Source organism: Branchiostoma floridae, chromosome 2, assembly GCF_000003815.2.
Source record: "Branchiostoma floridae strain S238N-H82 chromosome 2, Bfl_VNyyK, whole genome shotgun sequence".
NCBI classification, from domain to species: Eukaryota; Metazoa; Chordata; class Leptocardii; order Amphioxiformes; family Branchiostomatidae; genus Branchiostoma; species Branchiostoma floridae.
The window spans coordinates 29,630,808-29,654,422 of NC_049980.1; the positions used below are offsets into that span (position 1 = coordinate 29,630,808).

Consider the following 23,615-nt stretch of genomic DNA (forward strand, 5'->3'; position numbering starts at 1 on the left):
TGAACACCTCTTGGTTCAAATTGTTTGCTTGAATAAAGAGTAACACTGGCTTTGATTAACATGTCTTGTTTATTCAACTTGCCTTCATTCACAAGTCAATACCGACGGAAGAAATGAACTGAATGGGGTCTTTGATTTTAGCAGGGTAATTTCGGCACTTTATTTTTGCGACCCACTGTACGTAAGCAGGCCTGGTGCTCGTTCCATGAATTTACACTCATAGAAATACTCTCCTCAGATGTGCTTAAAATAAATTTCGATGTTCTGTATACCAAAGATTACGTGAAAAGGATTGATTGAATCATTGTCATCCGCGGCCACAACAACCGGACGATACGGTGTTGAGACGAAACAGGCCAGGAAAATTTGAGCACCTTTTTGTTGGTGACCCACTCACATAAGCAGGCATGGTGCTTGTTCCATGAGTTAACAGTGATAATGAGTGTGATACCATTGGAAATGAAATCACGCAAGCTTTCTATTGCTATACAATACATTGAGATTGATGCAGAAATAACGGAAATATGATCTACCGAAGTTAGTTCGTTCGTTTAGTTTAGTTCGTAGCAGGGTGACCAAATCTTAGCACAAGTGCCTTCTTTTACTTTAGCGTATACGTAATACGTAGGGGTTTCTTCTGAATTCAAGGTATACGTAAATCAAGCTATGGCTAACGTCACATTTCCAAACCGGGGCCTGGCCAGGCTGTTTGTGGAAACGAAAAATGGAAATGTATACGTACAAATATACACAAATAATGCCCACGACTATTCTCTTTAAGTCTTGTGTAGTTTGGTGTCTTTTATATCATACTTTTCGTACCCAGACGCTGCCCCGCCGGGCACCGGTTTGGAAATGTGACGTAGGCCTATGTGGACTTTCCAGCGTTCTTGTTAATACTTTTTTTATTTGTTTTATTTTGCTTTTGGACCGACGAGAACAATGTGGCACTGCACTCAAGTTAGTAACTTATATCAACATTGCCACCTCCCCGTCAGGTACCCATGTTTACACCTGGGTGAAGTGAGGAAGGTTTCTACTTGAGATGGAAGGCTCCGTCCACAGGTATGGCCACGCCGGTGATGAAGGACGCCTTCTCCGAGCAGAGGAACGCCGCGACGCCGCCGACGTCCTTCGGGGTGCCCCAGCGCTTCATCCCGACTAGCCTGCTCACCATGCCCTGTACGCCGTCGGTGCCAAGCCTCTCCTTCATCGCTGCCCACGCGTCTGTGTCGATCATTCCCGGGATGATGGTGTTACAGGTGATGCGCCTGGGCGCCAGCTGCTTGGCGTAGCTCCTCACCATGTACTCCATGCTGGACTTGGCGGTACCCGGGGTAAAGTACGGAAGGCTGGGGCTCGCGTTACTGTTGCAGCCGACTCCGGACACGGCGACGATGTAGCCGCGCTCGTCTTCCATGCGCGTCACGGCCTTTTCCACCAGCCGAAGGAAGCACTTCGCGTAGATGTTATGGTAGAACTCGTACGCCTCCCATCCCGCGAACCAGCTTCCGTTAGCATCTGGCTTGGGCGGTCCCGTCGATCTACCGCCGAAATAACCGCCGGCGTTGTGGACCAGCGCCGTTAGCTTGCCGTCGAAGTTCTCGTCGACGCAGACGAAGTAGGCGTCCGCCGTGGCCTCCTCCTCCGTCCCTCCTGCGACCACGAACACGCGCACCTTGTAGGTCTCCTCAAGCTCGGCCTTGGCACCTTCGGCGCGCTGATGGTTCTCCTTGTACCCCAGGATGAGGCTGTATCCTGCGCTGGCCAGCTCCTGGGCGATCCCGTACCCGATACCGCGGGTACCTCCGGTGACGAGAGCGACCTTGGTAGACGTCATGTTGGGGTAGGTGTGTAGCGGAAGTTAGGAGGAAGCCGCTGGAACGATGATGTACGTGCTTCTGAAAAAAAAAAGAAATCAGGAGGTTAGCCAGTTTTGGCTAATCTTTAGGCAGATTTACTAGTGGCATAAGATGAAGCTGGCTTAGGAGTACAGCTGGCCAAATGGAGTCAAACACACTCCAAGGCCGGTGTTCCCCTCCTGTGGCAGCTTTTGATACTTTCACATGCTACGGTAGGATCTGCTTGGAGATTAATTTCGGTGACCATTTCCCAAATTGTGTGACTGATTAACGTTTATTACCATGATGGTTATTTTGTTCGGTTATTTTTTTTGTAGTTCCAGAGCAAGCTGCTAGGGGCCACAATTGACTTTGACCTTCATCTTCACAAAAGCTATCTGACATTACATACAGTATAATCACAATCCGTCTTGCTGACCATAAATATCCAGAAACACGAACAGACACACCCTTATTGTTGAATAGTAGCATAGCCAATGGTAGTATGAAGGGGTTACCTCTCCATGTAACCTCACCTTTGCCAGGACTGACCCTTGCTTGGCCTAGAAAAACAGAAGCCCAAGCCAACCAAGCAGAGGTTAGTGTGGAGAGATTGCCCCAAAGCTGCCATTGCAATTCCAATGCATGGTGATAGGATATCCAAATTTATACCACTTCCACCATGCATTAATATCTATGCATCACCCCAAAAAATCATTGCATGTCCAGGGCAAAGAATACAAAACAGGAAGTCCAGCTGCAGTACCAAGGTCACACACCAGGACGCCCAACATCAAACCTCACCGTCAGGTCAACAAAAACACATGTACCAAATTTAATCGTAATCGCACTAAACGTACTAGAATCTGGAAATAATGCCGGAAATACAACAAAACACACACACGCTCTGTAAAACATTACCTTCATTTCGTGGTGGTGATTAAACTGAACACAACATTATCTAGGACATGCATGTGAGGCAACACTTTTAAGCAACCGGTACATACCGAGGAGGGATCACGGTCTGTGTCGGTGACCTAGATAAAGGGGTCGTCTTGAAACACGTCTCGTCTTGGGAAAGTCAAGAAACAAGTGATGGAGAAAACAAAACTATCTGTGTCATTCTGCCTATCACATGATCAATCTGACCAATCCCGTAGCCCAAATCCTAGCCCCTCTCGATGGTTGTTTTTCTTGTTTGGACAGTTTCTGCTTAGCCTCTACCAGGCTTCACGGGGCACAAACTGTACCCCTCGGCCAGCATCTAACTCCTCTGGTGTGTCAATTTCTACTATTTTTTCCAGCGACCTGTGGAGCCTAGTAGAGGCTAGGAAGCAACATGTGCCGAACAGTGCATGTATCATTGTTTGACGTTTAAAGTCCAACATGTGATGGGGATGGTTATGAAACAAAACAAACAAGTGCCGAAGGGCAAAGGTCTCCGGACGCCCCACATTGTCTCACGTTTTAGTCCATGTGATTGGAATTAATGGTTTAATGTGTAACGAAACTAGTCCAGAAGGACACCAGTTGAACTAACTACGCAAATTTTCATGGGACCTCTACCCGGTCCCCTACCGCCGGTCCTCTACCCGGTGACTTATGCTCGGGAGGGTACAGGATGGTACAGGGTGGGGATGGTCCTTCAGCACTAAGGCTGGGGAGGATACAGCATTAGTGCAGGGTGGGTGAAAGTCCTTCAGCACTAAGGCTGAGGAGGGTACAGCATTAGTGCAGGGTGGGGTGGGGTCCTTCAGCACTAAGGATGGGGAGGGTACAGGATTGTACAGGGTGGGGGATGGTCCTTCAGCACTAAGGCTGGGGAGGGTACAGCATTAGTGCAGGGTGGGGTGGGGTCCTTCAGCACTAAGGATGGGGAGGGTACAGGATTGTACAGGGTGGGTGAAGGTCCTTCAGCACTAAGGCTGGGGAGGGTACAGGATAGTACAGGGTGGGAGGGTCCTTCAACACTAAGGCTGGGGAGGGTACAGGATAGTACAGGGTGGGGGAACGTCCTTCAGCACCAAGGCCGGGGGGGTACAGGACAGTACAGAATGGGGAAGGTCCTTCAGCACTAAGCCTGGGGAGGGTACAGCATTAATGCAGGGCGGGGTGGGGTCCTTCAGCACTAAGGCTGGGGATGGTACAGGATAGTACAGGGTGGGGGAAGGTCCTTCAGCACTAAGGCTGGGGATGGTACAGGATAGTACAGGGTGGGGGATGGCACTTCAGCACTAAGGCTGGGGAGGGTACAGGATTAGTACAGGGTGCAGGATGGTCCTTCAGGACTAAGGCTGGGGATGGTACAGGATAATGGTACAGGGTGGAGGATGGTCCTTCAGGACTAAGGCCAGGGAGATACAGTTTGTATTTTTGTTATCACAATATCGTTGAGTGCATGTTTCTGTAAATTGTAATTATAATGGCTAGAAGAAACAAAATATCTCAAAATCTTTACTTTATACTATATAATAGCTAACAATAATGGACACTTATTGTCCTTATCTGAAAACTTCTTCACTGACACAAACTATATATATGGTCTCCATTTCTTGTTTGATTCCTGAGGTGCCATGTTTACAATATTGTCAAACATAGAAGGACACATGAATATGGAATAATTAACATCCCACAGAGTATGCAATGTTGAACAATGTCTTTTGAACCACTAGAGGGAAAACAATTGCCACTGAAACATTCTGAAAACGAGGATAATTTTGTCTACTTCTATGACATAAATTGATAAACATATTCATTGAACCATGTGGAAATCAGTGTTAGATTACAATACAAACTTAGACTTGGACACTTACAAATGACATAATTGTCTTTATATACATCATACTCGGTCTGTATTGACGTTCGATATCAGTGTTTCAATCGGTCCGTATTTTACAGTACGACCTGGGGCTCCATATTTTTAATTGAACAATTGGAACTCACTTACATGTGCTACTGTTCAATTGACGAATGAAGTTCTTGATACAATGTGCATTGCATCACATCTTTTACTTTTTTTTATAAACTTGAGTTTACTCTGGTTGGCATGATATGATTAAAATACAACATGGTGTATTCCATATTGCCCTTGGAATCAGACCTCCCGCGAGTCCAGAACCAACTTGCCTTTGGCCGTTGGGCGATCCTACCCGTGGTCGGACCATACCTCTGGCGATACGGAATACCCAGTGTTGTTTTCTATACTAGTGAAATGCCTGTATACTGCGCTTCGCCATGTCAGGAGTATTACTTATGAGTGCTTACATTGCTGAAAGACTATTTCAGCCACTTTTTTCGTCAATCTGGCAAAAATAAGTCAGGTAATCTAAAGTCTTACTACAAATTCCAAATGATTATTCAATATATAGTAATCAAATGATATGATATCAACATGGCACATGTGAAGCTGACAAAATCAGTCAATATCGTATCTACATTAAGATCCCTGGTTGGATGTGAAAATCGATGACTAGAGAACAACTATTTTTGACACAAGCAGGTAGATATACTCTTCAGTCTATCTTTTCTTGTACAAATGTTGGGCTAAAAGTCCTTGTCATGGAGGGCGGTCTCCTGCGTTCCTGTGACCCTAGCCGTCCCCTACTGTCCTGCGTGTAGTACCGCCTCTCGATCACCTTGTCAAAGAACCTGCTGAGCTTCACGGCGTTGGTGGTCCCCGCCGCCAGGTGCTTGTTCTGCATGCAGTCCAGGTTGATGAAGTCCGCGCGACACTGTCCCGCCACCGACGAGCTCCGCGACAACACCTCCTCCAGGTTGCTGTCGGGAATGCGGTCCATCTTGGTCCCGATCACCAGCGCCGGGAGCTGGTTCTCCGAGAACACCTCCTCGTCGTAGTCCGGTTCCCCGCTGTACTTCTTCCCGGCGTCCCTGCTGAGGACCTCGCCCAGCCAGCGCCGCAGGTTCTCCTGAGACTTGCGGTTGGTCAGGTCGTGCACCAGCACCAGGCCGTGGGCCGAGTTGAAGAACACGCTGTGGCTCAAACTGGAATGAGAAGGAAGCACAAGCCTCAGTTCAAGGAAAAATAACTTCTTGATGGCATAACTCTGTACAATTCTGACAATTGTGTATGGACACTGAGCGAGTAAGTGCTCATCAAGCTACGTCAAACTAATGAAAGATATTCGTCCTAACAATGACAACATCATGCATGCAAAATTCTATGGCTATACTTCTATTATACTTCTAATGGATCAATTCCAACTTGGAATCCAAGACCGAACAACACAATGCTTTGTTATAGAGTTACACTAGTAGGTAAACTGGTCTACTAGACTAATAGAATTGTCCTGTATGTTTCCCCCTCAATGATTCCCCAAAAGGGGTGGATTTGACAAAGAAGAAGCTGAGGATAGTTGTTAGTTGAAGAAGAGAAAAGAAGCTTAGAAAGATAGCAAAGCTGTGAGATGTAAGGTTTGTTACCTGTGGTTGATGGAACCTCCCACGTCCCACAGCTCCACGCAGAATGTCTTCTCGTGAGGCGTCCCTTCTCAAGTGGACATAAGGAACAGACAAGATGTTAGATGTCTTACTAGTAGGTACTCAAGACTTCTTGGTCTCACACAGTTAAGCTCAAGTTTAAAACAGGTATCACTTAACGTTACAGGTGCACGAAAGCATGTGTAACGTTAGATTTGTAAAGGTGTGTTAACTACTTCGTCTTTCTGAAGGGATGTAAAACGTAGGTTCCATGTTCAAAGAGGTGCCTCGAGCACTTAAATCAGCCTCATTACCCAAAAACTGAGTACCTACTGGCTGCAAATAATAGACCAGGCAGATGTATTATAAACGTTAACTGACTGATATTACGTAGTTTCCATCCAAACAAAATTCTTGATAAATGTTATAACTAAAACTTATAACGTTACCGTTAACGTTACAGGTAACTTATACGTAGTCAAATATTTCAGTTTATTTTATTCCACTACAAATGAAGACTAGATACGTTGACGTACAGTATATCAACGTCATACTGTTACGAAAGCACCGTGCAGAGGTCTAGACTTGGATGGCGAACAACAAAAAAAATTTGTCTGAGCTAGCGGTGGGAGGGGGGCGGAATCGTGCGGTGCATATCTAACGTGAAAGCTCCTTACCTTCTCGATAATCGTGCAGTTTGACGTCAACATTACAGCCTATCGTCCATGCAGAATTCCCCATGGCTTCTCCCTGGCATATGAGATGTACAAGAGACGACTTCCCTACCCCAGAGTCGCCCAGAACAAGAACTTTGACTTTTTCTACTGGCACCGCCATCTTGAATGACTTGAGGGTATTAAGTAGAAAAAGCGAACACTGGTTATCATGTATTTCTTCGTGTATTACATGCAAAAACAAAACAGTATTTCACTTCTGAGCCTTAAGAATATGTACATAAATATAGAATAGCAATATCTATAAGGAATACATGTTTTGTATTAACTGTAAGCTATATTTTAACATTTTAATATACTGAAATACTACGACATATCCCCAGCCACATTGACAACGGTAAGTTGCATGAACGTCACCTATCGAAAAGATTACAAAGTACAGCCAATTCCTTCCGGTCTCCGGTAAACTTACAGAAGAAGAAGAACTTTATTGCGCAACGATCGTACACGGTACAATGTATGGCCAAAAAAAAAAGAAACAAACTTATCATCCTAATTACTAAAACAGATATTAAACATAGTACATATGCAGATGATATGCAGATTATGAATATAGAATGAAATTTGACATCCTAATTTCTAGAACAATAAGAGCTAGCCTAAATCATTGATATTGTACTACAATCGAGTGGGGCTAGTTATGAGTTTCGGCATTTTTTCTTATGACAAAGCAGTCTTTTATATATTTACCTATTTTAGCATTGTGGTAGTTGTTACATCTGAATATATAATCAAATCTGTCTGTAGCATTGAGTCTCTTAAAATCTGTTGTACTTGATTCGAGGAAAGTGAATAACTCATTACCTGAAACATACTTACATGAGTTTCCAGTAGTACCAAACTAACTATGCTGGTTATAATAAGGAGACAATTTTCGAGTTTGACCACCATTTAGGAGGGGGATTTCCCGTATACTGACTCTCCTGGCCAAATATTCTCCTCAATTTTTTTTTTTTTTTTCAAAATTCTACAGTAGTAGGGACAGGAAGGAAGTACTCTAGGTTTGGGCACCCTTTTATTAAACTGCAGCGACCGATTTTGTTTCAGCATATTGGACGACAATAACTTGCTCAAGAACTTGCTGACGGCTGATTGTTGTGATGTTTGGTATGTAGATAGCCTAAGTGATGACTTACATAAGAAAATACTAATTGCGCAAATCGACTTTATTATGATAACAGTATGGAAAAGAAAAAGAAATGACCCAGATTTTAATAGTGACCCGTGTCAGTAACACGTGAGGTATTGCAGCAGTTTAAACAAAACGAAGTTTGAAGTACTGGAAACAGTAATGTACACATCCATAGTCACCGGCCATACTGTAGTACAGTAAGTGTGCAAAGTATAGGTTTCTTTGAAAGGTACATATTTTGTTTTTGACACATCCAATTAATAATGTTTTGGATCCCAGGTTGTCAGATGGCCCCTTTTGGTGACTTAATTTGTGCGTATCATAATCTCCACGTGCGTGCACATGTATAAAAGTGTGACCCAGTATTGCCGAGCAGACAATTAAATCTTGCAAGATATGTGAACGACCTTAGTTTGATATCCGTAGGTTGTGACCACCAAGACGTATGCTGCAGCTGTGTAAGAGAAATTCATATACTTATTTAATCTAATATTTCTTGGACCTTGTGTTGATATTTTCAGACTGTACTTTCACGCGTCTTTTTTCATCAATTTCAATTTTGCACCACACCTAATAATTGGTATAAATTATTCATTTTCTATCGGAAGTGGTCAAAAGATCACGTGGCACAATGTCCGTTAATTAGTCTGAGGTTCTGTATGAATGGAGCAGATTGAAAATCAGTGGTTCATTTCACCCTCAGCATTCGTTTCCGAGCGTGAACAACACACAATCATTCCATTCATTCATTCTATTCTTAAAACTACGACTGAGGTTATATATTTTGTCCGCCTCGGAAGTAGCGTTGGGAACATTCGACAACGTTTATAATAGAAGACTTATACTGCGACCGTAAGTAACTCACATTCCACTTGTCATCACGTTTGTGCTATTGACACCAGGCTAGCTGCAGTCCCGGTAACCCCGCGTCACTCTCCTGGCCCCGACAAAGCTTACTTCCAGGTACAATAGTTAGTCGGCCATTCGGTGTATTCGTCAAACATCAGATTACGCTCTTTTCGATATCTGGATGCGCCAACGTTGTCTGTTGCAACTTGCAAATCAAGCTAGCGAAAACGCATAAACTCTGTACGGTACGGTACCCGATAGGGGGTCTCAGTAATCCTTGACGATCCGGACACATTTGCACAACCTTCGGGACTAGCAAGACGGGATCCGAATAACTTGCAAATACTTCGACCTCCTGAAGGTTCAAACACAACTAGCGTTTGTGGTGTGCGAAGAGACATTAGAAACTTTCTTGTGGAAAAGTCACAAGACACAACGTTAACAATGAGTTCGAGAGTTCAGCACAACATTGCCATCCTGATCGTTTTTGCCTTGTTCACCGTACCCATCATCCCTGGATATAAGATGTGCTACCCCACGTGCCAGAGAAGAATACTGTCGTACTGCGTACGAAAAGACAAGATGGTTAGCTACAACAATCCTTATGGACCCTTTCTGACTAGATTGAAGACAAAGTGTATTCTGTGTCGCAACACGTTTGCTGAAACTGCAGACAGGCCAGTGAGAAAGTGTGCTCCCGATGTAGAGTGGCTGGCTTTAAAGGGTATGCAGTACGGGACACTATCGTCAGAAAAACTAGCTTCACTCGACACGTCGACTCTTACAAGTCTGTTTCTTATCGACGCCGGGATAACTGAAATAGGCAACGCTACATTTAAAGACTTTTCAGGGCTGCAGAGTTTGAATTTGGATGATAACATGTTAAAGCACATTCCCAAAAACTGGTATAGTGGTTCACCTGCAGCGAAAAATAACCACCTCGTCCGACTTTCCATCTCTAACAATAACATTTCCAGTTTGGATCCCGAATGTTTCCAAAATCTTTACCAGCTGGAGTCTCTAGATCTACGGAGTAACAAACTGCGCGAAGTACGTAGCCAGTGGTTTATTGGGCTGAACTCTACTCTAACAGAACTACTACTGAGTGGAAATGAAATTGAAACGATTCCGCCTAACGCATTTGAGTTTTTGTGTAGTCTGAAATTTTTGGAGTTGAGTGACAACGACTTGGTTTGTTTGCACAGAGAAGCATTCCTGACTCTGACAAACCCCGTTCGAGTCTTTTTTAGTGGCCATAGTCCTGTCGTTTCCACAATGCACACTCTCAAGATTAAGGCATGGAACGTTGTGCTGGGAAACTGTGACAACACTGAGCAGTGGATACGATTTGAGGCAATAGGCTTGGTGTTGCGGATCAACTATGAACGAGCCGGCGGATTTGCTGTCTACTGGACTAGCACGTGGGCAAGTCAGCACAGCGTTCCAATCGGTTCGGACTTGTGCAGTCCGATGTCGGAGCGTTTTTTGTCTGGTCACTTCATGGCTCATTCTCCTTTTGTCATCTTAGCGCACAGTAGTGGAAAACATGTGAAATCGAATTTCACAACTCGATGTTGGGAGGCATGGGAAGAGTCCGATGGAGTGCGTTTTATTTTGAGAGGAACTAGTTTAAGGGTATCCGGCGTGACAACAAGCGGTAAGTCACCAGGCACTTCTGAAGCGGAGACTTTTAGCGTTGTGGCAACGAAACCGAGAAGTCAGACTGTTGACATGCGACCTGACGAAGATAGAGTGACATGTTTCGTTCTCAGTCATAACATTTTAGTCTTGAACGTGTCTGCAACAAAGCGATCAGACGACGGGAAGTGTTTTCTAAGGGGGTCTGTTTTGAATGAAGGCGTTTTTACAGAAATGAGTGCTTCTGTGTTTAAGAATACATCTGTAACTAGCCACGATAGCAAGGACAAAAGAACGCCCTCATCGTCAGTAAATGTAACGCTAAATCTGCAATTACAGAATGGTTCTTTGGGAGTATTGACCGAAGCACCACTCTTTTCTTTCATGCAGACTGATATGTCTCCTGATATAGTACTCCAAACTAACACAAGCCTCCAGATTCCTCTGACAATAGCCTCCGCATTGACAGGTTCTGTTTTAGTGATATTTTTTCTAGCTTTGTTGTTCTACGCAAAGAGACGACGAAGTAATCAGAACCGGGAACACAACACACCAAACCTTCCCGTGCCGTGGCTGGACGTAATATCGGCTCTACAGAATAACCCGATGTACACCAGCAATTCGGCACAAAACACGGCCCAGCCACAGCCCGACATTACACAGAGCTCCTGTCAAACAGACGACGACATACACACTGACCAAATAGATGAGGATCCGCTGGGCCACCACCACTACTATCACTACTGCAACTACGAAATCAAAGATGGTTCAAGCAGTGAGAGTTCTCGTGGGTCCTATGGACATGGATGCGACGACATAAAAGACGAAGACGTTGATAGTGAGCCAGAACACGTTTTACAAAGCAATATGTATTGTAATGAAGACGAGAACGACGACCCTCTGACATTTTACGCCGCTGCAGCTGAACTAACCCTGCCCACCGCTATGGATGGAGGGATGTCACTTTACGCGAGAGACACGGAGAATGTAGCTTTTGTAGACTATAGAATGAGGACTGCACTTAGGTCCGGACCCGTTAATCTGGAGCAAACATGTACAACTTATGGAATAACCGGACGTACATATCTAGATACATGTGTACCAAACCATGAAGCAACGCAAACATTGGATATCGACGATGGTGTAACACGTGATACCTTCCAAGGTTGGAGGGAGGAATATCTAGAAAGGTGCATTGCCACAGATGATGAATCGACTGAAGAGGAGTCGTAAGTAACTCTACAAGGTTCAATCTTAGAGATAAACACACACTTCTATCGCAGTTGTAAATATAAATATAAATATAAATGTAAATATATTATATATGTAAATATATCATATATTATGAATTATAGTATCATTTTTATTGTCACTGATATCATTATTCCTAATCATACATATGTTGAAGTTAACAAATTCTCAATTGTTGTGGCACAATCTTAGAGATAAACACACAGGAGATATTTCGTAATTGCTATTATGTAAGATACATTATGAATTATGTTCCATCTATTATCTTTATTATATATTCATTATCACTGATAGAATTTGTCCTATTCATACATATGTTGAGGTTAACAAATCTTTTATTGTTGTGTAAATAGAAATACCATATTGTGTTTTGATTATGTTAGAATTATGATCGAAAGTGCATTCCGGTTTTTATATTAAGTGCATGTCGTGATAATAAGAAAAATTGACATCATACAAAAGATGTATCTCAACGTCCACTGTATGTGCAGAGAGATGACTTGTACGGCACATGAAGTGCTAGTATTTTTGTGAATGTAAATTGTGACGGTTACTATTAAATCTTTGACGCGTTGTGACGTGATATCCCAGTTTGTGGTGTAATTATTTATATATGCATTATAACTGTCAGTGATGACGCATGCAACAACGTAGCACCAGTGTAGGACACAGACAATTTAGCACGTGTTTCTACAACGTGAGTCTCCAGACCAGCCCTGGATACTAATTGCTCGTCCTCAGCTGAAGTGAAGGGACACGTTTCCGACTTACATGTCTTCTCCAGGCAAAGGTTTCGGCTGGGGGGAGAGTATAGTGTACAGGGTTCCTTGTGGCTGCATTTCTTTAGGTCAAGTTAAGATTTATTTCGCAACAATGGCAACGGGTACAATGTAAGTGGAGTATATTGTATAATACAAATAGCTATATATCAAGATTAATCTAATACTGTAACAGATGTAGATTTTTAAATCTACATGGACTGGTACAGTATTAGATTGAAAGGCTTAACAATATTGAAACAAAACGCAGTGTACAATGTTAGACAAAGTCAGAATGTTCCGTCTACTTGATGATAACAAAGATCTAGTAAAAGCTACACTTAGGCTCAAGGTGAAGGGAGGCAACCGTCGGGGTCGTGTGGCGGGTAGAACTGGTAGTTTGGCCCCAAACCTAGAGGCCCTGGGTTCGAATCCTCTCATGCTACTGATCTTGGGAAATGCATTTTACACGACTCCTCCACGCAGGTGTAATAATGGTTTTGGTAGGGGAGAACGAAAAGCGGTGGGAGGAGAGACTGAGCTGGGCTCCGCTTCACAATAACGTTTTCAAACGTTAGTGTTTTAGACGTACATTTATATTCAATTGTTCAAAAAGAGAAAATTGCTTGCTAACGTTATAACCTTTCGGTGCTTCACGGACGGGGGCACATTTTGTTCATGTATCTCTCGTGTACTCAGATTGTGTACCTACTGGTACTACTGGCTGCAGCCGCAGCAAGCTCTGAAATGTAGACAGTAACGCCGTCTATCAGTTATAGTAAAAATTGCAACTGCTCCGAAGGCGACAGAGTACAGTATAAGAATGAATATATATCACAGATACATAAGAATATAAAGTGAATTGATTATTTTTACTCAAATAACATTTTTTTGTAAAAGACTTAAATTAATTGTAGTACTGTTTTAAAATTTCATAGATTAATTAGATATCAACATGTTACAATGTACGTGGTGATGTTTTGTCGCCCTTACAAGGTCAGAGGTAAATGACCCGAAAAGCACTTCTGGTCTTCTTGCGATAGCTTCATGTGAGCCGAAGGTGTAGAAAATCGCTGTGTCACGTCTGGTGTGGTTTTATAAGACAGGCACTAATATATCGTATCATCAGATTGTCATACATTCCGTCTAAGAAGCTGTTGTAGCGTGTCCGACTAACATTAGCTAGCGATCATGAGAGGTTTCCATCGTGTACTTGCGGGTGTCCTCCGCCAGCAGCGAGCTTCTAGTCAGAAGACTGCGGGCGGGTCTGCTGTCCGCTTCTGTGTCAAGTTCAGCTCAAGTGCAACAGTCAAGTCACGCATTCGGCCTGGGTATGTCATCCTCGGTGAGTAGCTGGCAAGTTCAAAGCAGGGGTCCCGGTGGGTCGCGGTGCATGGTAGAACGTCTGGACCTCCTTGGTCTGGAGTAGTGTTTTTGTGCCTGTCCCATATGCTGTGCTTTTTATGTATCTGTGTTTGGCAGTATGGCAAAGTTATCTGTATTGTTCAACCTCCTTGGTGTAACTACGTTAACATACGGTGTTGCAGCTACGTGTTGTTTGTACACGCCTAGCTTGCGAGCCAGCGTGTAACGTTGAGACCCGGCCTATATCAACAACACGTACACCACGTATGGCCCTTCCCATGTCTGTTGCCATGGTTACATTTCCCACACACGTGTAACTTTAAAATTCACCGTGAGAAACTAGAAAGACAAGAAGATAGCGTCAAACATTTCCATACCATGGGCAATTCCATTTCCTCATTGTGTGGTGGGGTTCAATGTTTTACACTGACCTTTAGTACAAGGTTTAATAATAGGTTACATGTTTCTTGCAACTCTGTACCAATTGCTATCTTAATGCTTCTATAATAAGGTCACAACAGGTAGTGAAAACCTGTGTTTGTCGGGAAATAGAAAAAAAACACCCATGAGCAGAATGGATTCGTCCACCCTTTTGGCAAGTTTACTGTACAAGATTCTAAATGTGTGATTTATTACTTTAATCATCATGGCACAATGCATGGAAAGATACTTTTTCAGGTGAAAATAAAAAGCTTTCAGGACACACAAGGAATTTAGCTACTCTCCAAGCAGAAGTTTGGCTCTGGCTATTTTTGACATGTTTTTATTTTTTGTTTATATTGGGCTCTCTATTTTACAAAATAGAGAGGCCGATAAAAATGCCTACCATTAAATAAACATAACATTATTCATATAAATAGCCAGAGTCAAACCTCTGCTTGGAGAGTAGCTTTCATACAACTTACAAGTGACAAATGCACATTCAATGATTATTTCACCTTTCATCCTATACATTAACCATTTTTCATATTTCAATACAAACTCCTCAGGTGCAGGCCTGGCCTGTGGGACTGGCGCTGTGCTGTATTCAGCCCACCTGAGGAAGAAAACTCTGGCCGCCACTCTGGAACCCATCTTCATGGCACAGCCCATCACAAACATGGCCACCTTACAGCAGGCCTCAGACATGCGCAGCCGCATGGAGCTCCTCATCCTGAGAGTGCAGGCAGACGTGTGTCAGGCTCTGGAGGAGCTGGAAGCCACCGAAGGAGACAAGAAGTTTCTGGTGGACCGGTGGGAGAGGAAGGAGGGGGGCGGTGGGATCAGCTGCGTCTTACAGGACGGACAAGTGTTTGAGAAAGCCGGGGTCAACATTTCCATCGTCCTGGGGAACCTTCCCCCCGCTGCAGTGCAGCAGATGCGGGCCAGGGGCAAGAACTTCAAGACTGCGGACGGTGGCAACCTTCCGTTCTTCGCTGCGGGCGTCAGCTCGGTCATCCACCCGCGCAGCCCCAACGTTCCCACAATCCATTTCAACTACCGGTACTTCGAGGTGGTGGAGGCGGACGGGACGCGGCAGTGGTGGTTTGGAGGCGGTACTGACCTAACACCATCTTATCTGGACACAGAAGATGTGGTGCACTTCCACTCCACACTTAAGGACGCCTGTGACAAACATGACAAGTCTCTGTATCCAAGGTAAGTTTAAGATTAGGAAAATGCATTTTTATCAGTTTATAAATTTAATCTTTGGGATGGATGGGGTGGAATTGTCCCAACGATCAAATTCTCCAGGATGGAGGGATGGGTTCTGGAACAGCCCTGATGTTCATATTTTTGTCTTTCATGCAGGTTCAAAAAGTGGTGTGATGACTACTTCACCATCCCCCACCGTGGAGAGTGCCGGGGGGTCGGTGGAATCTTCTTTGATGACATCGACGAACCGTCGCAGGAAGAAGCATTCCGTTTCGTTAAGTCCTGCGCTGAATCAGTCATACCTTCCTATGTGCCTATCGTGAAGAAGCAGATGTCTCGTGGCTACGGCCTTGCAGAACGTCAATGGCAACTTCTGCGCCGTGGAAGGTTAGTCACTAATGCTAATTCACATTTATCCGCGGGGTAACCTATATCCGTTGCTTTTAGATATGGGGTATTTTGGGATGTCAAGTTGACAGATAGTGGTTTCAAACTACAGTGGTTTAAAATAATTGTAATTTGAAGCCACCGTCCGCTGGCTTCACATCCCTAAATAAAACAATGGATATACGTTACCTTGTGGATAAAGGTGAACTAGCGTTACATATACAATATAACTCATTGCATTCTGTATCATCTGACCTACAAGCCCGACCTTCGGTAGGGCTGGGAACGAGGGTGATACAGAGGGTGTTGCATTCTAAAATATACCCAAAGTTGAGAAAATTTGGTGTCCCCAAACAAAAAGTGTAATAACAACAATTCCAATGTCCCAATCCATTATTCGAATTTTCGACAATGGTGCACGGTGCACATGAAGTGTATTCAAATCACTCAATGGAAGCCTGTGCAATACAACTTCAGAGCCCATGCAATGCCATAAGATATGGGCCGGTCCAGAACACCCATGGAATGTTATCCCGGCCTAGGTATGACGTCATAAAGATCAGTATGTGGAAAGTGCCATCCTGGCCATTGATGTTTGGATGAATGAATGATATCATTACCATGGAGTCAATTGAGGAAACAATATTGTAAAATGTAATATTCATATACACTGTTGTACTTATGTTGCTACTCACATGTAATATATGCTGTGTTGCTTCTTCAACTTTGTAATTATTTTCCTAATGATTTACTTAGCATTTTGATATTGACATACTGTGAATTCATTTCTTTTGTAGAGACTCAATTTCAAAGTAGAAGAGGAAAGTACGTTTACGCACTGTTTTAAGTTTCTACATTCTGTAGTAATACATTGGAAACCCTTAATTGTGCGTCATAAATTGGAGGTGGAGTTAATGGCAAAAAAAACACATGAAAATAAAACCACCACAATCATTTCAAGATCTACAGTACATACCTTGTTTGTTCAGTGCTTGTCATTGTTTGACTTTCTTTGCATGAATTGCAGGTATGTGGAGTTCAACCTGGTGTATGACCGGGGCACGAAGTTCGGTCTGGCCACCCCGGGCGCCCGTATCGAGAGCATCCTGATGTCACTCCCCCTAGCAGCCAGGTGGGAGTACTGCCACGACCCCGCCGCGGGCTCACCTGAAGCGATGATGCTAGAAGTTCTCAAAAATCCCAGAGACTGGGTCGGATCTCAGTAGTGGCAATTCTCTCAAGTTTCTACTTTTTTTCACTGAGAAAAATAGCTCTACTTTTGTAATTCTTAACTATGGCATAGTTTTAAAAAGGCAACCAAACAATATCTCCAAATCCCAACTTAAACCAGAAAAGAGGACTTTGTGTAGAACCCTCCAGTACATGGGACCCAGTTTTGCATTCACAAAGGACGGTAGCTTTTCCCATGGTATTGTCTTCTCATAGGAAACCTACATATATCTATGACATGATTTACATATAAGTGACATTTGCACACAATCCTTACAATTACATGTTCAGCTGTTTTTCTAGTTAGATGTTCTTGAATCGCAGAAGTAAATCTCAATTTTTATCCAGTTGCAGAGATTGAATTGTGCTTGAGTATTGTTTAACTGGATGTCAAATGTTCATAAAGTATCATAAAATATAAAATTCAGTGTATTTAACCTGAGTTTGCACTATTTGCAAGGCCCATTAATCTCCAAGCAGATCCTACGGTGCCATAAGATAGTATCGAAGCCAGCCAGGGAGTATAGCCCTGTAACAGTTATAGTTGTTTTTCTATATCATAAGTTGAATCTACATGTACCTTATTACACTAAACAGCAGCAGTGTATGAATGTGACTTGTTGTCTCATGAGAACATCTTGAAATATGTACATTTGCCACTGCAGCTTGAGTTGTTGACCATTTTGTCCGGCTGAAGAGTTTTTGGTAGGCTACTACTTGCTTTCGTACTGTTTACCGACACTGGAAATGTGAAAAATGATGCAAACATGTAGAAAATTAATACTCTCCAAGCAGAGGTTAGGCTCCGGCTGTTTTTTCAACGTTGGTATAAGTCGTTTTTATCAGGCTTTCTATTTTGTCATTTTTTTTATGCTGTGTCCAACCTAACGTTACGTTAGACACAGTAAAAAAAATGACAAAATAGAAAGCCCGATAAAAACGTCTAAAAAAAACGTTGAAAAAACAGCCGGACCCTAATCTCTGCTTGGAGAGTAGAAAATGAATTGCAAATGTAAATCTTCATGGAGATTTTGAAATTCAGACTATTTGCATTTTTTCACCCAAATTGTACAATATGCCCCGCTATGAAGGACATGTTCACCTGGAGTGCTTTGAGGCTAAGATCATGAAACAGCAAAAAACAACAACAGTGCCCTGATAGGAAATATAGATGGACCAAACTCCTTAGCTTGAATCTTGCCCACAAAGTTTACTTTGATCATGTTTCTATGCTGCATGCATATGACAGAGTGCTGATGATGTACTATATAGACTTGTTGGCATTTGTTGCAGTATAGCCTGAAGGCATGTTGTACTTTTAATAGATATGGTAGATTTAGTTAGCAATATACGTGTAGTTATAAGAAAATTGTGATTCACTAATGGAACTACAGTTGTGCAATGTCTATTTCATTCTAAAAGACTTACAGACATCTTTTTTGTCTTTCGCCGCGCTTCCGCGGCGAAAGGCAATCAGACCGATATTAGATTTCTGTCCGTCTGTCTGTCCGTCCGTCCGTCCGGGTCGACCATGCCATACCGTGCTAGCGAGATATTCTACCCTGCAGATTCGACGGTATGTAACGTTATGACATACGTATCGGCCTACCATGAATGTGCTGCTTGGTTTGCGGTCCATGCCATACCGTGCTAGCGAGATATTCTACCCTGCAGATTCGACGGTATGTAACGTTATGACATACGTATCGGCCTACCATGAATGTGCTGCTTGGTTTGCGGTCCATGCCATATCGTGCTAGCGAGATATTCTACCCTGCAGATTCGACGGTATGTAACGTTATGACATACGTATCGGCCTACCATGAATGTGCTGCTTGGTTTCTGCATGGCTTATAAGCAGGAATTTGCAGAGACGGATGTGAACGGTGAGGATTTCTTCGTAAGATTGTATACAATTTATAAACTAACATGTTCGCTGTTTGGTTATAATAAAACAGACATTGTAGAGAACAGTTTGACATGTGATTTACTTTGTTTTATGGAAAATCACCGCTACAAAATCTAGAATTGTGTAAGATGCGTGCGCCGCATCTGACATGGTGTGGGAGGGGGGCGTATTCGGAAATTTCTTACTCTAAGAAATTTCAGGCTATTTTCGTGTAACAAACTTCTTTCAGCAAAATAGTAGCCCTCGGATGCGTTGAAAATAGAATTACCCACATTTAATTTATAATTTCGAAAGGGAAGATTCTGACCGAGCTCGACGTCTGACGCGTGACGTCACGACTCCGTCAAGTAAAAGCATAATTGCGTTACTAAAAGAAACGAAACGTTCCAGTAAACATACCACGGACCTGTTTTAGTTTAAAATATCTACCTTTCACATGATCTTGCCATTAAAAAAAAATATTTCCATTACTGTATATGCCATGTTAATATTTTATGTTGTTTATGGTGACAATACTTTGTTTGTTCTTGCAGAAATTCAGGACACATCTACTGATAAATTTGATTACTACAGTGCACTTTCATAAAACCCTGTTGTACTGTAACAGAGCCGTTCTTAACAGCGAAACAATCCGAATAAAGTTAACATCATTCATGCAGTTGTGTTATTATACAGTTCAAGTAAAATATACTCTGTGAGAACCACTACCTTACTAAACAGTTATATAACCTAGCACTTGACCAAACTGTGCCAGAGCTGCCAACGTTGCAGACTTGGCACCCACGCTTGACCAAACTATGCCAAACATTTTTACCTACACAATATAAGTAAGCGAAAGACTAGCTTTTTTCAGAAGCTCTTGTTTTTGTGTAGGCCACAGTCAAGCTTCATGTCTTTTGTGTTGTATGTGATGTAAGACTTATAAATTGTCAAATGTGACAATATCTTTTATCACATCTTCTGATTATGAATTAATTAATATGTCTTCTGAATTTTTGTCTTGTGCAAAAGTAACTGATTCACTCATCCACATACACAAAGTCAATAGGCAGCAATAAAGATTTCAATAACCAACAACTTTGCATCTTTATTTTTTTCGGTTCTGATCTTCATAATTTGTGTGTAAACCTCCCACATGCAGCAGCTGCAATGTTTGCATATACCATTTTTTCGATTAAAGTACGCACCCTAGTTACCTCCATGAAATGTCATGGAATGGAGGTTATATTTTCTGTTATGTGTCTCTGTCTGTGTAGATGATTACTCAAGAACGGCTGGATGGATTGGTTTCATACTTGTTGTGTTGGTGGGAGGTGATGAAAGCTTGAATCGATGAGATTTTGGGAGCCGTGTCTGTCGTTATAATCGATGTAATAATATCAGAAATCACCCCTATATTTGAGATATATTGGTACAGGCATCGTGGTTTCCCTCTTTGTTAATCACCTTATCTCAAAGCAGATGGTGAGGTGATTTGTTTCGCCAGTGATAGCCATGAACATATTTTTTTTTTTTGGATCAGTTGACAACAACTGTTTGGGGGAAACGATAGCCTCGACTCAAGAACGGCTGGGTGGATTGGTTTCGTACTCATATTTGAATATGATAATTAACTTTGTATTTATCCACTTGTGCCTTTGGGGACCTGGTGTGCTATACTTCGTTTGTGCTGATAGATGTTTCGTGCTCCACTTGGCATTACGCTGATGTTGTGTTGGTATGTACTTGAATTGTTATATATCTGGCATAGGGGTGGGTACCGGTACAGAAAATTCAGGTCCAGGTCCGGTTCAGGTCCAAAGGATTAGGTCCAGGTCCGGACCTGAACCTGGACCTGATGCAGTATGACTCATACCAATGGTCCATTTTACTACAAAGAAATCTGTTTGGTGAAGTATTAGACTCACACTGGCGCTTTAAAATTATACAACGCTAACTGCACCGGTACGATTGGCTGTAAAACTTGGTAGAAATTATCATAAACTCTACTCTACTTCACTCTTGTTATTTTCTTCCATCTACAAGCGCTAAAACGTGTGAATGCCTGATAAAATAATCTGTTAATTTTGTAATCGGTCCAACATTCGGTCCACCTAATTTTTTCAGGTCCGGTTTTTCTGGACCGGTCCAATACGAAAAACCGGTTTTGTACCGGTACGCTGTACCGATACCCAGCCCTAATCTGGCATAAACTTGTCCCCGTAACCTATATGTGGGTATTGGTTGATGGACATTTTGTGTCTTATTGCTTGTGTTGAAGATGTGTTTGTATCCTGATGTGTCGCAGTTATTTGTTATGAATTCTGAAACATACTCTCTACCTTGCAAGTTGCCAGTACTATAATAACGTGATAATGTAAACATCATAAAGATTCCCCACACCTGTTGCATGTTACCATGGTGCCCATGTGATAACTATCCACACAACTAGTAGAAATAACACGAATATCATTACATACAACGTACAAGTCATCACCAACAAACATAAAATCGACAAAAACACTGAATATTTCATGGAGGTATGAGGTCGCCGAACTCTAGTTAAAATACTAAGTTACCCCTGATTTGGGGCAAGTCTCAGACAGATCTGTGGAACTGAAAAGTAAAATGGAAAATCTCAAATAAAGCACACAGCCCTTCTCCACCAAGCTTGAACACATCTTTAACTAGATGGATTATGTTTTCAGCCTTCTCTTTTCCCCAAGGAAACCCCCGCTGTCATTGGTTCTACAAACTGCTACAAGTTATAAAAACATTCAGAATAGAAGAAATGTTCTACACAAAAACAATATGTACGGTTTTCCTAGAAGTGTAGCACCACCTTCCTCCATTTGGGATCATTTTTCCATTTATTAATGCAATAACCTCAAACAACATACGCAGCCCAACTTTGGCAACAACTTGTAACATGTAAATTTGACAAGTTTTATTGGTGCGTACTTAATTCGAATAGATACTGTAAGTAATGAAGGTCTCATGAGCCTGAAGGTCTCAGGATGATAATCATTTAAGTTGAACATAGCCAAGAACTAGTTGCCAACGTACGTTTTGGTGACCCTTCTGCTTTTCTTCTCGAGGTAATAATCCCTGTTGTTCTACTTCCAAATGCTAGGAGGCGTTGCAGTGGTGGGTGAACGTGTAAACATACTATCTCCGATCCCTTTCAGTGATAAATACGTGCGATTCGAGTTTCCGAACAAATACTAGGTCAAGTGTAGGGCCAATTTCCAGAACGGTACCGTGTACGTAGAAACTACAGAACACAACAATCGTTTACTAATTTGTAATGAACATTTCATGCACATCAGCGCTGTATGAAGAACAAGAATTAAAACTAAAGGCACTTATCTTACAGTCTCTTCCAGGGCTTTTTCTCTCCGACACCCATGTGCACCCGGTTTGACAGATGACCACATCCATGAAATAAATCGTCTTTTTGTTCACCCGCATGATAAATGCAAGATGCAAATCCGAATCAGTACTATGTGAGGAGAAGAATACGTTAAGTATGTTGTAGCAGGAAATAATCAGCAGATCTTCTTGCATGTCTAATGATGGAAGAATCGTTTATACATGTATGGGCAAAGACAGTGTCAATGATGGTCATTGTGTCTTTCGTGCCAACGGAAAGGCCACTTCACACGAGAGCAAGAATAAGCCGGAATACCGTCAGAATGAATATTCTTTTCTATTCCTGATAATTCGCAGTGTATTCTAGAAATTCTGACTACATTCTAGATGTTTGTGATGTGACCAAAGAAATATCTGGAAGCTGCAGAACAAGGTCACGTACGTATCAAGATCATGATCTTTGGACTAAGTTCGAGCCTTGAACTTGAGTCTAAGGCCAATGAAAATACGTTTCCCATTACTATTGCTATGCCCGACAGACTCCAGTTTACCGCTGGTAAGAGACCTGAATTTTTGTCGATCTGATATCTGATTAAGCCTCATTTTCCCGAATTTTTCATCATGTATTTTTTATTTCCGTTGCAAATTAGGTTGTGTACACTGTGTAACGTTATATCTATAATTTCACAAGTATGATGAAAATACAACGTTAAGAATCGCAGTTTCTTCATGCATTTCTAGTCTTCTTCGCAGACCTTTGGAGCGGCGGATCATTTTTTGGGCAGCACTGATTCACGGTTTTCAACATGGGCTAAGGTTTTATGTGCAAGGAAAGGGAGTTTTGCCGCACCCACAGATTAAAGCTATAACGTTATTTGTTAAGTCAGTTCGGCCTAAATCTTAAAAAAAGAGAATCCCTGCCCCTGGTTACCGACCCTATCTATTTTTCAGGACTGTACTCGGAAACACAGCATGGATTTTTCTAAGCCTCAGACTACGCAGTACTGTACCTTAACGTCCTTGTCTATACCAAGGAGGTCACACTACCGTTAGTTAATTAATTGTCCTTACTAATAGGTTACTGTCCGCGCGCGTGTC

General features: G+C 42.5%; 3 protein-coding genes across 6 annotated transcripts in view; 1 reads left to right on the plus strand and 2 right to left on the minus strand.

The window, feature by feature from the left end:
* Window positions 1-50: 50 nt before the first annotated feature.
* Window positions 51-23,615, minus strand: part of LOC118409729 (3-oxoacyl-[acyl-carrier-protein] reductase FabG-like) — an 876,245-nt gene continuing 852,680 nt past the window's right edge. Inside the window, exons 1-2 of one of the 3 annotated variants that reach the window (XM_035811005.1) lie at window positions 2,849-3,156; window positions 51-1,898 (exon numbers count right to left, since the gene is read on the minus strand). In XM_035811005.1, coding sequence (XP_035666898.1) covers window positions 1,037-1,840 — 804 coding nt within the window. In that variant the 5' untranslated portion in view covers window positions 1,841-1,898; window positions 2,849-3,156 and the 3' untranslated portion in view covers window positions 51-1,036. Of the gene's footprint in view, window positions 1,902-2,848; window positions 3,157-23,615 lie in introns of those variants that run through there. The other 2 variants (XM_035811004.1, XM_035811006.1) reach the window with 2 other exon arrangements.
* Window positions 4,502-7,223, minus strand: LOC118409735 (rab-like protein 3). 2 transcript variants are annotated; one of them, XM_035811017.1, is made up of 3 exons: window positions 6,956-7,223; window positions 6,282-6,348; window positions 4,502-5,843 (listed from the first exon to the last, which is right to left on the minus strand). In XM_035811017.1, exons 1-3 carry the CDS (start codon window positions 7,113-7,115, stop codon window positions 5,354-5,356), a joined length of 717 nt encoding a protein of 238 aa, XP_035666910.1. In that variant the 5' UTR covers window positions 7,116-7,223; the 3' UTR covers window positions 4,502-5,353. The 2 variants fall into 2 exon arrangements, with proteins under 2 accessions (XP_035666910.1, XP_035666911.1); XM_035811018.1 differs by having other exon boundaries at window positions 6,282-6,345; window positions 6,956-7,180.
* Window positions 13,640-17,949, plus strand: LOC118409718 (oxygen-dependent coproporphyrinogen-III oxidase-like). The gene is made up of 4 exons (XM_035810987.1): window positions 13,640-13,985; window positions 14,995-15,643; window positions 15,797-16,027; window positions 17,055-17,949. Exons 1-4 carry the CDS (start codon window positions 13,832-13,834, stop codon window positions 17,251-17,253), a joined length of 1,233 nt encoding a protein of 410 aa, XP_035666880.1. The 5' UTR covers window positions 13,640-13,831; the 3' UTR covers window positions 17,254-17,949.

What these genes read in the sequence shown, in the direction of transcription:
- LOC118409735 (XM_035811017.1), bottom strand. Translation starts at nt 7,115, where the DNA reads ATGGCGGTGCCAGTAGAAAAAGTCAAAGTTCTTGTTCTGGGCGACTCT. An exon ending in ACTGCACGATTATCGAGAAG is followed by an intron (nt 6,349 to 6,955) that starts GTAAGGAGCTTT and finishes TGTCCACTTGAG; the next exon opens with AAGGGACGCCTCACGAGAAG. An exon ending in GGAGGTTCCATCAACCACAG is followed by an intron (nt 5,844 to 6,281) that starts GTAACAAACCTT and finishes TTCTCATTCCAG; the next exon opens with TTTGAGCCACAGCGTGTTCT.
- LOC118409718 (XM_035810987.1), top strand. Translation starts at nt 13,832, where the DNA reads ATGAGAGGTTTCCATCGTGTACTTGCGGGTGTCCTCCGCCAGCAGCGA. An exon ending in GCCTGGGTATGTCATCCTCG is followed by an intron (nt 13,986 to 14,994) that starts GTGAGTAGCTGG and finishes CAAACTCCTCAG; the next exon opens with GTGCAGGCCTGGCCTGTGGG. An exon ending in CAACTTCTGCGCCGTGGAAG is followed by an intron (nt 16,028 to 17,054) that starts GTTAGTCACTAA and finishes CATGAATTGCAG; the next exon opens with GTATGTGGAGTTCAACCTGG.